The sequence below is a fragment of the Mastomys coucha genome, unplaced genomic scaffold, assembly GCF_008632895.1.
Source record: "Mastomys coucha isolate ucsf_1 unplaced genomic scaffold, UCSF_Mcou_1 pScaffold1, whole genome shotgun sequence".
NCBI classification, from domain to species: Eukaryota; Metazoa; Chordata; class Mammalia; order Rodentia; family Muridae; genus Mastomys; species Mastomys coucha.
This window is the reverse complement of record NW_022196891.1, coordinates 53,828,355-53,845,301: the sequence shown is the minus strand read 5'-3', so window position 1 is coordinate 53,845,301 and position 16,947 is coordinate 53,828,355. Positions and strand designations below refer to the sequence as shown.

The 16,947-nt window shown below is 47.0% G+C and overlaps 2 protein-coding genes across 9 annotated transcripts in view; one reads left to right on the top strand and one right to left on the bottom strand.

Moving 5' to 3' along the window:
• Tor3a (torsin family 3 member A) overlaps positions 1–4,892 on the top strand; it is a 25,569-nt gene extending 20,677 nt beyond the window's left edge. Inside the window, exons 5-6 of the mRNA XM_031385831.1 lie at positions 1,956–2,080; positions 2,601–4,892. Of these exons, the coding sequence (XP_031241691.1) occupies positions 1,956–2,080; positions 2,601–2,851 (376 nt within the window). The 3' untranslated portion in view covers positions 2,852–4,892. The remainder of the gene's footprint in view (positions 1–1,955; positions 2,081–2,600) is intronic.
• Positions 4,893–7,171: 2,279 nt separating this feature from the next.
• Abl2 (ABL proto-oncogene 2, non-receptor tyrosine kinase) overlaps positions 7,172–16,947 on the bottom strand; it is a 96,004-nt gene continuing 86,228 nt past the window's right edge. For 3 of the 8 annotated variants that reach the window (XM_031385737.1, XM_031385756.1, XM_031385802.1), the window contains 2 exons: positions 16,311–16,484; positions 7,172–15,897 (listed from right to left, as the gene is read on the bottom strand). In XM_031385737.1, coding sequence (XP_031241597.1) covers positions 14,174–15,897; positions 16,311–16,484 — 1,898 coding nt within the window. In that variant the 3' untranslated portion in view covers positions 7,172–14,173. The remainder of the gene's footprint in view (positions 15,898–16,310; positions 16,485–16,947) is intronic. The other 5 variants (XM_031385784.1, XM_031385793.1, XM_031385745.1 and 2 more) reach the window with 3 other exon arrangements.

The window sequence follows — 16,947 nt, the reverse complement described above, 5'->3', positions numbered from 1 at the left end:
TTATCCTTTATCAGGATTTTATCCCCGATATTATGGATGTGACTGGAGTAGACGAGTGTGCGTGGCAACTGGTGGCTTTTTTGTCAGCTCTCTGTGGCACCTCAAAGCCAGTGCAGCAGCTTGCCCGACATTGACAAAAGCCATTTTAGAGTGCCAAGATTTTGCATCTGTAAAGCTGACAGTAGGTGGGAGGCAGCCAGGCCTGGGCAGGGCCGAGTGGAGGGCCTACTAGCAGTGAGGAGTCAGCAGGCCCAGCTGAGTCGATGCGCAGTCCAGGTGGAACCTTGGCATGATCCCGGCCCTGGTCCGTCCTGCATCTGTTGATGGCATGCCTACCGTCTCATCTAGGGTCTCATTCTTCAGGAAATGCTTACGGGAGACTTTTGCTTCCACAAGGTTCCAGAGGATTTTTAGGTCTGTCCTAGAGTTCCTTATGCAGGTCTTGAGGAACTGTAGAGTTTTCAGTAGCAAGGACAGGATAGTACTGTGTATGGCTTGGTTTCAGAGGTTACAGTTGAAGCAGTCAGAGAACCAAAGCCCACCCCTTTCCTGGCTGGAAGAATTCAGGCACTTACTCTATGGTTACACTAACATTGATTTCTGCCTGTGTCTGTCAGTAGAGGACCCCAGAGTCACAAGGCAGGACTGGAGCTGCCTCTGCTGATGCTGTTATGTACCCAGAAAGCCTCCTGACAGGCAGCCCAGCGGGTACAGAAATCAGACGAGTGATGTGAGCAGTTTCTGCGGAGCTGGAAGTGTGGCAGGGCAGCTGGACTTGAGCAAGGAGTGGGGAGTGCCCCTGTTCTTACTGGATTCTTCGGGGGGGGCAGGGGCTCAAGGTCCCCCATAAATCTGTGGCTATGAGGGACACACTGGTCTTCACTTGTTTGCTGGTGAAGGGTGCTGCCCCACCCAGCTAGGGAGGCAGGTTAGGGTTTGGGAAGGGCATGCAGAGAGTCTCATCTGCAGGACTGACTGAAATACAACAAAAAGATAGGACCAGCCTGGTGGTGGTGGTGGTGGATAGCTTTAAATCCCAGCACTGGGGAGGCAGAGGCAACTAGAACTCTTCATTTGAAGCCAGCCTGCTCTAAAGGTCTGAGTGAGCTCCTGAGGTATCAAGGATACTGATCCTTGTGAGGAGAGAGGACAGGAGATGCTGGACCCAGTTTGATTTGCTGCCGGCCTCCCCCTCTCCTTCACTTACCGTGTTCCTCCTCCTGTGGGCTTTGAGCAGGGAAAATGAAGGCACAGCTGTGGAGTCAGACGAGGCTCCGTGGGTGGCACTTGAGACAGAGATGAACTGACCTGGTTGCAGGTCCCCAGCACCTGCTGCCAACCTCACGGTGGCACTCCTGTCCTAACAGTGTGCCTAGCCTGAGAGGACACAGGCGGTGCAAAATAAGCCTTTGCTCCTACTTCTGTGAAAGGGAAAGTGCAGCCGACGAACGCCTCCTGTGCCCATCAACTGCAGGGTCCCGCCAGCAGTGTTTTCTAAGTCCTTTTCCTGCCTACCTCTACTCCATCCCCTACAACCCAACCATCCTAGCCTAAACTTGAGTCTTAGGACATAGAGTAGGTGGGGCCACAACCCTACATTCTGGCCCCACATCCTTTAGTGGATACCTGACATGTTCCCTCAGCCATGGTCTAGCTTTCACCCTTACCTTCTGAGCCCTGTGCTCCTCCATGAGTGTCACATGGCCCCAGAAGCTCATTGGCATCTGACTTGCAGGTCACTCACAATTTGAATGTTTCCTGCACTCTGCACAGACTGGCCAGTGTTTACCAAGAAGGTCCAGGAAAGCAGGGTTGGGGCAAAGCAGGGCAGTGCCTTTCTGCTCTGCACCACAGCAGCCTCTCACCTTCCAGAACTGGTCTCAGCAGTCAGGGAGCAAAACACATGGGGGAGTGAGTGTGAGAAGCAGCTGTTAACAAGCACTTGTTTCTTTCAGTAACCTTGGGGGCAGTGTCATCAATGAGGTGGTCCTGGGTTTGCTTAAGGCTGGATTGTCCAGAGAGGAAATCACAATGCAGCACTTGGAAATGCCCCTTCAGGCTGAGATCATGGAGTCTGCAGGTAAGTGATCAATTGAGATATATATACAGTCTTGCCAAGAGCACAGCTAGAGATGATTGGTATCAAATGTGAGGCAGTGAGGGTGTCCGGACAGTGAAGGACACAGGACAGTCTCACCCTGTCAACTTCTGGTGGCACAAGTACAATAAGCAAGCCTCCACTCCTTTTTTGGAAATGCCTTCTGAACAGCTGTGGTCTCTGCTAGCAGATCTCCCTGAGAGAACAGTGCAGTTAGGGCAGCCCCCAGCTGAGGGTGGCAGCTCCACCTTTTTGCTACAACAAAGCAAGCCACGGTCCTGGTGTCATGCAGTCACCTCCTGCTACAGCCACAATCACCATGCTTCTTCTGCCTAGAACAGCCACAGTTGCATGGTCCTTGGCAACAACTGCACACCACACTCTAAGCTTTGTGGGAGACCAGATCTTGCCCAGGTCTCTATTTGGGGGGCACCTTAAGTCTCCAGCAGGGTTTAGTCCCAGGCTAGGTAAGACTCCATGTAACTTTGGGTCTTGATTACAGACAGCAGCTTTGGCTCCAGCCATCTCTTGAAGGAACACCTTATTGACCTCTTTATCCCGTTCCTGCCGCTGGAGTACCGCCACGTGAGGCTGTGCGTCCGAGACGCCTTCCTGGGCCAGGATCTCCCCTACACAGAAGAGGCCCTGGATGAAATCGCCAAGATGATGACGTATGTCCCTGAGGGAGAGCGGCTTTTCTCCTCTCAGGGCTGCAAATCCATTTCCCAGAGAATCAACCTTTTCTTGCCTTGAAAGTGACTCCTGTGCACCCTAAAGAATCTTCCTCTTCCAGAGACACCCATCTGCCAGGTACCCTGGTGTCCAGCAACGACTGCTTCCAGCTCGTGTGCAGAAGGCAGCTCCTGACAGACAGTTTCTAAAAACCACTTGGTGCCTTAAAAACCTACATTCTAGACAATCTAGACTGAGGGTCAGGAAGCCAGTGGAAGGTCCCAGTACCAAAGGGTCCTCGGAACACGTCCAACAGTTTCTGGGCACCATAGGTCTTCCTGGAAGGCAGCTGGAGTTGAGTGTGAGCCTGAGGCGCCAGGATCTTTGGGCTACAGAACAAGGAAGATGGAAGATGTGTGGACCAGCAGGAGTGTGGCCCAGGTCTGCAGGTTTGGCTGGCTTTCTGAGGTAGGGGGAGGGGCAGCTGCCTTGTGTGAGCAGACCAGCAAAGAGCCTCAGGCTAAAGGAAAAACCACACGCTTTCCAAACACTACAGGAGTGTGGCACACACCTGTGATCCTAGCATGTAGCAGGCTCACAGTAGAGAGAGCTAAAGAGACCTGAGCTGCCTAGTTTGAGCAGCCAGTCAGGCTTGACAAACAAAAAAAACACAGGTGTACAAATAGCTAAGGCATGTTCTGTTCTGCAGACTGAAAACTTTTTAAGAGGCCTCGTCATGTATAATTAAATTTTGTATTTTTCTAACATCCTTTCTTACGGAGACCTTGTCCTTTGCACTCTGTACTGATGGGAGCTGATGGAGAAAGGGTAGGTGCTGGCCTTGGCAGGCTGGCCCAGAATGTACCCACCTACTAGCTGATTTCAGACTACTCTGGCTCAGCACTCCAGCTCTGACAAGGAAAGCTGTGGTTTCTGAGGCTGATGCGGTGACACAGACCATGTTTTATGATACAGTGTTCCACTCTTTTCTGGTCCCTTCTTCACACTGTTGAAACATACAGGTCTTTGTGTTTTGTCAGAATTCCCCTCCTATTAAAGCCCTCCGCAGCACTCATCCCCCACTTGACAGTACACAAGTACTCACCTGACTTAGGGACTACCTAGCTCAGCCAAACTGAGTGCTCAAGTATTCAAATAATTGAAGTAAAGGGTGTAGTGTGGAAGTGGATCTCAATTAGCAAAGGCAGTCACAAAGTTCCAGAGCTTGGGAGTTCTGCAGCCACAAACCCTAGGGATGGCAAGTTAACAATTCAGGTTTCTCATAAAGCAAGACCACATGGTAATTAGTAAGCATAAAATGCCCAATGAGACTTAGATCCCTGTTCAAGCCAGGGCTGCAATGCTATCCTCGAATATTCAGGACAGAGCGGGATGGGAGAGATTGGGCACATAGTGAGAACCAAGTGAACTGCAACAAGAACAATAGTGGATCCACTCCCATCCAAGAGCCAACTCACTGTTCTCCCTCTGGAAAGGGACGCTGGAGTGCTGAAGGTCTTACCTGACCCAACAGGCCTGGAATCCTAGGGATTCCAGGAATACCTTGTGGTCAGAGCAGGAGTTTCAGAAACTTATCACTCCAGAAGCAAGCAGCGGGTTAGTGGTTAGATTAAAATGGAAAAGTCTTAATTTTGTGAAGCAAAGCCTATGAAGAAAACAACCTCTGAGAAACTGCAACACACACACATCTCAGACAGCACTGTGCCCCAAAGGGCTAGAAAGACACTAAACTCCAAGTTAGTGTACCACCACCACCGCAGTGGTAAAAAGCTATGTGTGTTAACACAACACAAACTGGCACTCCAAAGGCTGAGGTGGGAGGCTATATACAGTATGACTCTGTCCTGCTGTTCCTGACTTTTTGAGACATATAGCCAAAATTGGTCTTGAACTCTATGTAATCCTGAAATGACTTTGTTCTGCTTTCATCTTCCAAGTGCTGTAATTACAGGCATGTGCCAGTACACCTGGATTTATCTGGTGCTGGGCTCAGACCCAGGGCTTCTTGCTAGGCAAGGACTTTACTGATCCCCAGCCCCAAGACCCTGTTTCTAAATAATGACACTGGATTGGACAATAAAAACAAGGATCAGTGCAAGTGCTGATAATTCTCCCTTTGTTTTTGTAAAATACACATGACCATTACCAGCTAAGGAAAAGTAAGGCAAAAGCATTAAGGCACTGGAGTATCTTAGCTAAAATAACTAAAGTTGAGTTAAATATATAAAGGTAAGATCTGAACCTATGAAATTATATAACAATACAGTGGATCCTTTAGGACAGCAGAAGGTGAAGAAAGTTAAATGGGGAATAAGGAGAGGCCATCGGTGGGCATTGCAGAAGTCAGAAATTCTTGTATAGTAAGATAGACGTGGCTCATAAGTGAAGAGTGTTTGCTGCTGTTCCAGGACCTGAACTTGGTTCCCAGCATGAATATCCAACAGCTTACATCTACGTGTAACTCCAGCTCCAAGGATCCAATACCCTTTTCTGGCTGCTGAGTGTACCAGCAAACACACACAGGTGCGTGTGCACAGACAGACAGGCAGGCAGGCAGACACACACACACACACACACACACACACAGAAAAGTAAACATTTGTTTTTTAAAGATGTAAACCAGCTAGAAAGGTCTGGGGCTGAGCATGGTGGCACACACCTGTAACTCCAGCATTCATGAAGGACAGGTGGGATGATCAGGGTTCAATCGAGGCCAGCATGATCTATCTACAACAGCAAAGATGAGGCCAGTCACACAACATAGTGAGACTGTTTTAAAAATAAAAAAGGACTAGACATGAATATTTAAGGAAGTAGATATGTGTAACATAATTTCAACATTATGCAGTATACACAATGATTTAAATATCACATAATACCTCACAAATGTGTATAATTTTACATACTTAATATTTTAATAACATTTCAACAGGACTGCTTGAAATATGCTATAATGTATAATATTCCAGTGTATACAAAATTTAAAGAAAACTGAAAAATAAACAAATTCCACTACAGGGAGCAAAGAGAAATAGAATCGTGTCAGACAGACACCTGCACTCATGTTCAGCAGAGCACTCTGCACGATGGGGGAAGATGGAGGCAGCCAATGATGGGGTATCTGGAAATGCACACACAATGGGAAAAGTACTGGAGCACAGAAAACAGTGGAATCCAGTCTAAACACGGAAGACATTATGCTACTCGGAAAGGAGCCAGCCACACAGAAATACCGTGTATCACCCCACTCGTATGCAATGTCAAGAAGCTGATCTCATGGAGGGAGTGGGAGAGTACTGACACCTGGGGTTGGGGCTAGGGGACAGAAAAGGAGCAACGGTGAAAACACAGGTCAGTGGCTACCGTGACAGTTACAGGCAGGTAAGAGGGCTCAGTTATGGCATTTCACTGCAGTGAGTGTCTATAGTTCACCGTTCTGCACAGAACATTTCAAAAGAGCTAACAAAGATGACTCTGAATGTTCTACACGATGAGCCAAGTTGTGGATGTTCTAAATTGAATGATTTGGTTATTGCAATGTGCATATGTACAGAAACACCTCACTATTTATTCTCTATGGATGTGTACAGACATGTCAAAAATGCATTGGGACCTGGGAATGTGGTTCAGTTGGTAAGAGTGCTTGTTTATTATGTATGAAGCCCCGGGTTCAATTGCCAGCACTCATATAATAAAACAGAGTGGTATACAATAGTAATCCCAGCAGGGGGCTCCTACGGTCTGGGTCATCTTTTGTTGCATGGCAAGTCTGAGGCTACCTACCTTGGGAAGGCTACATGACACACTGTCCCTAAAGCATGAAAAAAAAAAGGTAATTTTGAGTAAGAAGAATGTTCTCTTGAAGGAGCTATAGTTATTTTAATTCCTGTCTCAAGACACATTAAGGGCCGGGTGGTGGCGCATGCCTTTAATCCCAGCACTTGGGAGGCAGAGGCAGGCGGATTTCTGAGTTTGAGGCCAGCCTGATCTACAGAGTGAGTTCCAGGACAGCCAAGGCTACACAGAGAAACCCTGTCTTGAAAAAAACAAAACAACAAAAAAAGACACTTTAAGAACATATGTGCAGTTGTGTTCAGACTGGACATTCAGAGAATTAAGTATCTGTGTGTAGTCCCTCATAGTAGACACACATTCATACGGCACCTGCCTGATGTCTGCCAGCCCAAGCTCTAGAAGGTACCATATGAACAATGAGGATTCTAGGACGAGGATCCATACCACAGCTCACACTCCAGGATGAACGCATCAGAGGGATGCTTACTAAGCACCTTCTGGACTTTACAGTCATCTACTGTACGCCTGCTTCCCTGTCAACTAACATCCTGGGAGAAATACTCCAACTCAAGCCCACTTTGCCTATAAAATATTCCAACTTTTATTTAAAACAAAACACAACTTGCAAACCTTGTGAGAGATGGCAGGAATCAGTCCCTGCCAGGGGCATCATTTATTTACATCAAGTTTTTAACACTGTTAGCAGTTCACAGTCAGACAACAGAGTGAGAGAATTAAATTAGAAGAACAATTGAAACTATATTACAATAACAATTAAGAACAAATACTTGACAACAGTGATAGTGCGACCCATGACTGATGTGTTTTAGTAAAATCCCATATGGTCTCACTGTGTCCCCTTAGCAATGCACACAGTGCCCACTGTGGGTATCACCCTCTGTGTATCACCTACGCCTGCAGTATAACCTTTGGTATAAACACTAGAGTTTTAAAGAGTTTGAATTAGCAAATTTTAGGACAAAGTTCTATCAACCACCACAAAATGTTCAAATTTACTTTTATCAAGCAAACACAAAGTTGGGGCAGCTCCACTGATAGTCATTACAGAATCAGACTGCAAAGGAAAGGAAGTGCAGGTCTGCAAGGATGGGGTTTGTGTGCAGTGCGTCCACCAGCCACTGCCTCTGCCCTCAGAGAGGTGATAAGGAGCTGCAGGGAGCACCTCACCGTCCCTTGGTTTCTGAATCCTCATTTTCCTGAAGGTCATCTCTCAAGGTCTCAGCAAATGCTTCTCATGATGGAGTTCAAGTGGCATAGTGGGAGCTGGCCATGTACATACTGGGAGCTGGCCATGTACATCATGTAGCTCTGACCATCAGTATTCTTGTCATTTACAACACAGCATGGGTCTTAAGAATACTAAAGATACAGCTGGGCAGTGGTGGCCCGTGCCTTTAATCCCAGCACTTGTGAGGCAGAGGCAGGCAGATTTCTGAGTTCTTCTGAGTTCAAGGCCAGCCTGGTCTACAGAGAGAGAGTTCCAGGACAGCCAGGGCTAAACAGAGAAACCCTGGGGGGGGGGCAATGGAGGGGGGAGGAGAGAATACCAAAGATAAAGTGGGAACTAATGGTCCTGGCCTTGCAGTGTACCCTGACTCAACAAGTATGTGCTGAAAATTAGGAACCTAGGTATGTGACATTTTTATGAAGTCCCACTAGTCCTAAATTATATGGTCACTAAAAACAAGGTGTTAAAGTGCTATCCAGGGTCTCAGAAACAAACCTAAGCAAGCAAGCTCCACCCACAGAACTCTGTATTTCCTCTCACTACCTTGTTAGCATGTGACACCACCTCTTTCATATCCTACGGGGTGAGGGTCCACGCTCTCCAAACAGCCGAGTTACTCAGGACCCACAACATCCCTATTCTTCTCAAGATGCAATGGTCCAAGGACAAGTGGACATACTTTATCCTTAAATGGCAGCTTTGCAGAGCCACTCAGTGTGCTTCTCTTCTGTCCTCTCTGGCTAACAGGGTTCTGCAACTGTGTTCTTGTTTATCGGCACCAGGGAAATAAAGAATATTATTATCTAGGAGGGGTAAAGAGTTTCAGATTTATAGTGTACATTCATAGGTGTGTGTGGAGGTGGAGGCTGGTCCAGAAGAGCCAGCACATCACATAGGATCGAGAAAGTACGGCAGCAATCTGCCAGTGTGCGGAGAGATGAGTGGAGAATCTAAACTAATGGGACTTTGAGCTCTAGTTCAACAATTATGCACACCAGCCCAGCAGGCAAGTATTTCTCCCAGTAATACTCAGGGACTCATCTTTGATGGTACAAATCTCTGAGGATGACTTCTGTTTCTAATCAAGATAAACTGCCCAGACCTCACCCAGGGTCCTCCTGAGGCACCTGGGGAGCTAGTCCAAAAGAAGAGTTATCATTCCACAAATACGTGGCAATGGAGTAGGTGAGCTGAGCCAGTCTCCTCCGTAGCAGGGTCACAGGTAAGAGCACTGAAGTGGGGTCACTGTGCTGAGCTGATCAGCACAGGTAAGAGCACTGAAGTGGGGTCACTGTGCTGAGCTGATCAGCACAGGTCACAGGAACCACTACTCCAGGCACTCCTGACTCCTAAGCTGGAAAACTGGAACTCTAAGCACAAGACTTAGGAGTAGATCGAATTTTAGGACCATCCCAAGCTCTTGCTTCTCTGCCTCAGAGGCAATGGCAGCATGGGAGTCATAGGGACCCTTAGGCTGCCTCAGCCAGTCTGCACACATGTTCCCTTGGAAATGCCTTGCTCTAAGCCTCTGCATGCCTACAAAATCCAAAATGAAACAGGCATTCTTAAAGAACTAGGCTAGCAGCCTGACAAAGCTGAAGCAGCTGACAAGAAATATAGAAAGTCCTGGCCATAGCAGATGCTGAGGGCATAAAGATGGATGCCAGATTCAGATGAAGCAAGGCAATGACATAGATCACTGAGAACAGAAGTAAGATGACTCTGTCAACCCAATACCCACTCTCCTGAAGATACAGCCTAATGAAAAGGGAATCACTAGCAAAGGTAGAAAAACATGGGGGGCAGAAGGGGGAAACAGTATAGAGCTATATGCAGGTCGCCTCCACATGATTTACTTGATCTAATAGGTGAGCTAAGCTCAGCTACTTCTTTTTTCCACAGGAGTGATGATAAATGTCAATGTCATTTATAACTGAAAGAAAATTCTAGAAATTCTCCAAGTACATCAGTCTTCTATCCCCAACTCTCCCCCCACCCCAAGACATTAGTTTTAAAAAGAAAGTGTCAACATGAACAGGAAATGAGTCTGCTCGTACCACAGCAAGAACACCAAGAGCTGAGGATGTAGTAGAGGACTGCTCAGGAAGAGGCCCTCATCTTCCCATCAGGGGCCTGCAAGAGCTACTGGCTCCGAAGGGAGTAGCAATCCATTCCTCCTTGGAGTTTCCTTCTGTAGCCGAGGCTGGTCTAGAACCTGAGATTCTCTTGCCTTACTTACCCTCTTTACTGCTGGATTACATGCCACCACTTGACTACTTCTTAAAGATGAGAATTAAACCAAAAAATTAGCCCCTAATTTTCTGACGTTATTCAGCTCTTAACTATTTTCCCATGCACACTTAGCAGTTTTGTACGTGCGTCTGTAACAAACTACAGCGGTGGGTGAGTGGGTGAGTGTCTAGCTTCAGGTCCAGGTCAACTCATCCTCTACAGACATTTGTAAAGCTTTACAGCTGAATGCATTTGATTTCTCAAGGTGCTTTCAGGTACACTACCTCATATGCATTAAAATGACACTGAAAAACACATTTCTTTTTGAACAAAAAAGTGTAGGACTAGTTGTTTTTTTCAGTCTTTTTCCTTTTTGTTTTTAAACAACTCAAGCTGGTATTCTTCAACTACAAAGTGCAGATCTCTGTGGGTGCCTCAGTACTAAGTTCTCTTCTGAGCGGAGTTCTGCTAAAGGCTTGTCCAGCTATACTGCCATTACCAAACATCCAAGCTCTTCCTGGCCAGGGCCTGCCAGAGCCTGTGCTTTCGAAGTGTGCAGCACCATGTATACTGATTGTCTAGCTGAGCATCTCACAAGGCAGCAGGCTGTGGAGAGATGCCAAATGTCAGGACTCCTGAATTCTAGCCTCAGCTCTGCCACTAACTGCTTTGAGATATGGACCAGTGACAACATCACCTCAGTCTCTTCTGTTCACAGTGCTCAGAGAGCAGTGAGTGTTTGAAAACTCGAGAAGATCTTGGGAAGCACACTAGCTAGTCTCTCATCCCATCGAGAATTCCAACAAAGCGGGGCTAATTCACCAGTTTTCTTTTAAAAACCTCTACAGGATTTCTGTGTGCTCTCAGGTTAGGAGTTAGTACTAGCAGTTAACATCCATGGAGTGGTCACTGCACCAGGCCTCACACTATCAGTAATGCTGTACCCCTAAGCTTAGAAACCACTGTCTTCATTAACAGGGAAAGATTTCACCAGCCAATTGTCAACTAAGGAGGATTTTAAGTAGGATTGAAGTAGGAACATTTATAAATGAAACCTTAAAATAAGGATGGAAACTAGTCTCCAATCCACAATGATGACCTTTACAGGGCATCTTGAAAATAACCAAATCAGTTTCTTACATGCCAGATCGCAGCTTGGTGTATCATGTTCAATTAAGTCCATCTCACTGCAAAATATATCTCATACAAAAGGCCAATTTTAAGATCTTTCTCTCTATGAACATCATGATGGAAATCACCTGGAAATATAAAATATAATTGTATCCAAAGCTTAAAAAAAAAAAAAGCTTCCCGTAAAGCATAATTAGGATATATTCAATACAAAACACTGTATCTGAAGGTAGGAAATCCAACTGAAATCATAAGACTTGTATATGAAAGCAATCAAGCTGTGGCAGTGCAAAGATCTGCATAGGTCAAATAGCTCTAGGAGTTGCCAGACACCATTAACAAGAGCCTTTTCTCTTGCCATCTACTCTGTTTATAGGCTACGTAATTAATTACATTTTTCATTTCTAAAAGCAGTTTTCTCTGCTTTATATTCAAATCTTTTAATTTGCTAATTTTTTTCCCTTTTCCTAAGCTGATACCTTGCAGGTAGATACAAGACAAACCTAAATAATTCTTCCATAGCAAGTTGACAGTGCCTCTGTGGCCTGAGGCATCAATCCCTGAAAAGTACACAAAGTACACAGTTCACGCATCACGAGGAGAGAGGAAAGTCAGTTCGGCTCATGGATTTAGTGATGCTGCTGTGAGCAGAGCAGAAGCTTGAGTGAGACATGGCCTTGATTGGGCCCCTCAGAGTAAGAAAAGCAGTCAGCCAAGAGACTCAGTAGTGTTTCTCTAAGCCTGTTTTCAGAACTCTGAAGGGAAAACCAACAACAACAAACAAACAAGCAAAAAAAAAAAAAAAAAAAAAAAAAAAAAAAAAAAAAAAAAAAAAAGAGGCCCAAACCCAAAACAACCACCATCCCTTAAGACATCCCACTGTGGCAGGGATATATGCTAAAAGCAGCATTAATAATGCCCTCAAGTTTTCACTTCCTCCTCCCCACCGGTACAAAGCTAATTGCTAGAATAAATTCAAGTTTATGGGTGCATCCAATGTGCGGAATAGTGGCCAACAAGGTGGGGGAATCCTCTTCAGGGGCATGAACCTGACTGACACCTAGCTGTCAGGCTGCAGCTGTGGGAACACACTACCCCAAGCCTCCTCTTACCCTGAGCTTTCTCTGGAGCAGCAGTGACGGGCATCCAATTTCCCTTTTTCTAATTGAAAACTAAAGTTCTTCCTTGGTCAAGGACACCAAATGCAACCTGAAATAGTTTCCCCTTAGGATTCTGGCCCGATTCTGTAAGAACAGCATTTCAAAAGCTCCTTATTTGTGATTCAGCGAAGAGAATGAAAAGCGGCCCAACAACATTAAGCACAGCGCTGTCTCTGAAGTCTGCACAGCACTCTTGAGAATGTGGGCTAGTGCCTTCAATTAATAGATCAGACGACGGGGCAGCAGCCTGACAGCAGATCAATGAGTCAGGGAGAAAGCACTGCTTAGTGCTCAATTCCCATCTTTCTACATTAATATTCCTTTGGAAGAAGAAAAATCACTATATTTTGTATTGGTTCTCTTTGAAGAATGAAAGGGGTGTTCACAAAGTTTAAAAAAAAATCAGTAACTGGAATTAGACACAACACCAAAAACATCAGTAATGTGGAACCCGCTACTGTTCTATTCCATGTTAATTTACTAGCTTCCATAACTGTAATTAGGGAAGAGAAATGCCCATTTTTCAAGGGTAAAACTGATTCTCAGGTTAAACCCTTAGGTTTCCGGGCCTAATTAGTGCTCCCTGAAAATAACCCACTCCTTCTATTATGCACTCTAAAATAGAGATGAAAGGAAAAAATAAATAAGGTATATTCCCAACACAAACAAACTCCAAGTGCAACAAGGGATGGTATGTGAGCAAAGAAAAAGAGCATGAGAAACCCGGTGGAGGCAAGCCCTCAGTGAAAACGCTTCCCCTCCGTCCACCCGGATGGTTTAAGGAGGGAAAGGCACAAGCAGCCATGTGGACCCAACAAGCTCCCCAGTGTCAGGTCCCTAGACCAGCCACAGTTTCAAAAAGGTGCTGTATCTGCTTGGTATTTTAATTAAGTAAAGAATACATAGAGCTGCTCAAGTGGCCATTATGTCAGTGTTCAAGGGCATCCGAGAACCTGCAGTAAGCACTATTTTCAACATTGATGCTGGGTAATGCCCGATATGCTGCCAGGAATGAAGGAAGACAGACTGCCCGGCAAAGGACAGAGAAGAACTAAGACCACCCCTATGCCCATGGCTCATAGACAGCCACCAACAAGCAGCAGGTGGTGGATACTGGCCCACTAGAGCAAGTAACATGCCAGAAGAGTGGGAGAAGTGACTGCTAGTCAGCACAAGAGCTTGGAGGTATCCATCTGACTAAAGTTACCCTGCATTCTGTACTTTCTGGTAAACAGGGCAAAGCAGATGGAGAGGGCCATGTTCCCCAGTTGAGTATCTGGTAAATCTAATTTGCAGTTCTTGCTACAACAGCAATAACCACAGGAGCAAGGCCAACAGCCATTTCCACTAGCCTTGAATAAAACACCTCCTGCTACATCCTCCACATTGCTTTCCCCTGTTCCCCAGATTTGCTGAGTGAACTGAAACGCGATAACCCCCAGGCCCTGTCAGGTCAAGGCCTGTTTCGTGGTATAGCACAACTGAGAAGAGCCAATGGAGGCCACAGGCCACTCATTGCATGGGAGGGCTGTGCAGTCCTATGACATATACACAATGCTCCCTTATTTTCCAGTGCAGTTTCCAATGCTGCCCACACTGTCCTGCTCCACCAAGCTGATTTTTATCTGCTTATGTGACTTCCTTTCTGCTGTTTTGAGATGAACCTGTGAACGTGAGAACTCAGGGATCTGAGGTACTTCACATAAACACACTCAAGTGTCAGTCTTTCACTTCTTGAGAACGAGAACACAGGAAAATGAGTCCCTTCCCCTCTCCCCTCAGAATGTGTGCATTTCCCCACTAGGCTGACAATGGCTACCTCTGCACCACATCACTAATTTCCTGTACACAAGACAATAAGTTATTAAGGACAGGGTTTGTCCCAGGCACACCAGCAGCTGTGGAAGACACCTGCAGTTCCTGTAAGCTAAGTTCCAGTTTGCTCACAGCCTCTCGGAAGGCAAATTTGTTGCGAGTCTGAGGGATGCAGTCCACATACCCTGAGCAGTAGTCGAGCAGCTGGTGCCCAGTGTCTACCAGCTGGCTATTGGGCACAGGTTCCGTGATTGCATTGGACAGTAGGTCGGCACACTCCAGCAGGGCCTCTTTGCTGATTTTGTCAGCTGAGATTTTCTCAGCTGCCTGTTTGGTTTTTCTCAGGGCCACCTTAGTACCTGCTGTGCCATTGGCCATTTTGGCTGGCGAGATGGAAGATGTGGGCAAAGGCACTTGAGGTGGAGGCATGACTGGCCTCCCAGGTTTCCCACTACTGGGCACTGGGCCTGGAGCTGCCTTTTTTCCTCCCTCCTGGGTTTCTGGAGTGTGCAGTCCTGCAGGTGGGGCAGTCGGCTCTTCCTCGGGGTCTGAGCATGTGGACGGATGCTGCAGTAGTCTCATCACTGGTGGTGGGGGTGGGGCACACTTTGGTTTTACCCGTCGGGGTCGGTCCTTGTCTCCAGAGGATGTGACCTGATGCTCAGATAAGAGCTTGAATTTGTTCCCCTGAGAGTCTGTGCCAATGAGCTGCACATCAGCTGGAGTGTGTTTCAGAGTGGGTGAGATAAGGACTGGCACTTTGTGGTTGTGAGTGGTTGGGAGGACAGCTACAGCCTTGGCTGGGGAAGACCAGCCTGGCTGCTCTCCATCCTCGGGGACTCCAGCGACTCCAAGTCGCGTCCCACCATTCCTTTCCTTGCCTTTGGGGGCAGCTGCCACTCCAGCCACCCCTACCCCCGGAGAGTCACTCTCAGTGATGGCTGGATCAGGGGCTCTCAGGGGAAGAGCTGTGGCTCCTCTGGGCAATAGTTTGGCTTTTGGTCTCTCCCTGGCTGGAGCAGCACCTTCCTCAGATTTTTTTGGAAGCATGTCATTAGCCCTGTCCACATTCTCTTCTGGTTGAGAAGAGGTGGACACTGTCCTTTCCAGCTGGAGTTTGGACCTCTGGCAGTTCCTGGGAAGGGTCATTGCCATCCTATCCTGCTCTGGAAGCCCTGAGGACATGGAAGATGTAGAGTTGGACCTTGGAAAAGGCTTGGAAGTGTCATCACTGGCTGTCGGTTTACCTGCTCGCAAGCCCAGTGTCTTTTTGATTAAGCGAGGTGTAAAGAAGCCTGTGATACCAGACCACCCACCCCCAGCAGTGCCACTGCCCCCACCCACCCCACTGTCATCATCACCACAGAGGTGCCTCTGTGCAAAGCTCCCCCCATAGCACTTGGCTGGCACCAGATTCGACTCTTGCTGGCCGGGAGTGAAAGAGAACCCATCAGCATGCTGTAGAGAAGCAACAGGTGAGAAGTTACCCGTGAGTTCATATTTCTTGTGGGGCTGATTCTCCATTTCTCGAAAGGAGCTGCTGCGCTTAGGGGGTGTGGGGGCGTTTCTCTTTTTCATGAAGGAGCTGAAGAAGCCTCCCTTCCTATCCCTGGTGAAGCATGTCTCTTTGGCATCTTCTAAGAGGCTGCTCGGTGACTTATCTCTTTGCTTCCGAGGCAGAGCTGGGGACCCACTGGAGGCCTGTGTGCTTCTAATGAACCCTGCTGAGAAATGGCCAATCAATAACAGGAAAGACAAGAGGTGTGCCAGTTAGTGTGACTAAACTAGAAAGTTCTGTCTGCATTTAGTAAATGTCAGATGTTGGCACTTCTCAGGAAATTGAAATAAATAAATTGAAATAAATCACTGATTCAGTGACTAGTGTTCCAACCTCGATGTGTACATTAGTGGTGACACCTGCTGGTTTGTTCTGTATTCATCCCTTCTCTAGAATACAGGGTATGTCATCACCCATCTAGGTAACTACCTGGGAGCTAGAGACTAAAAATACAGAACTGGTAACAGGTTGAATGGGGCTGGACAGGACTGCCCACACTGTCAGCGCAGGCCCGAGGGCCAGAAGCATCATGGTCCCTGGTTTTTCGGGGGGGCCCCTTTCTGCTCTGACCCCTCCTACCTGGTGCTGAGCTGGAGGCCAGGCTCTCAGAGGCATCGAGGCCCCCATCCAGGTTCTCTTTGTTCTCCCCCTGCTTCTTCAGGGTCCTCGTCTTGGAAGGAAGTAGTGGCAATCGAGGCAGGTATGGAACCACAGATGAGGAGGAGGCACTTCTCCCAAGCTCCTCAGCTACCTCTGTAAGAAACACAAAGTCTGCTTAAAAAAGACAATTTAAGACAGAGACCAAGGCACACAATTGAAAAAAGAAAAATGGAGAGCAGAACACTCAAGCTCAAATGCAGCTGGGTGCCCACTCTGTGCTACAGTCTCAGCTGGGTGCCCAGTCTGTGATGTAGTCTCAGCTGGGTGCCTAGTCTGTGCTACAGTCTCAGCTGCTCCGAAAGGTGAGGCTGGGGGATCCCTTCAGCTCAGAATTAGGACACCAGCCTCGGCAAAATGTCATCTTGAAAATAACAAAAATAAATTATACAAAGCATAAAAAAATAAAATCAGCAAATAAAGTCTTATGTGGGTATACAAGCGTACACACATGGAGGTCAGAGGCCGATGCCAGGTGTCTTCCCCAATTGCTCTCCACCTTACTCTTTAAGAAAGGGTCTCTCACCGGCCTAGACTCAGTTTCCGCTAGACTGGCTGG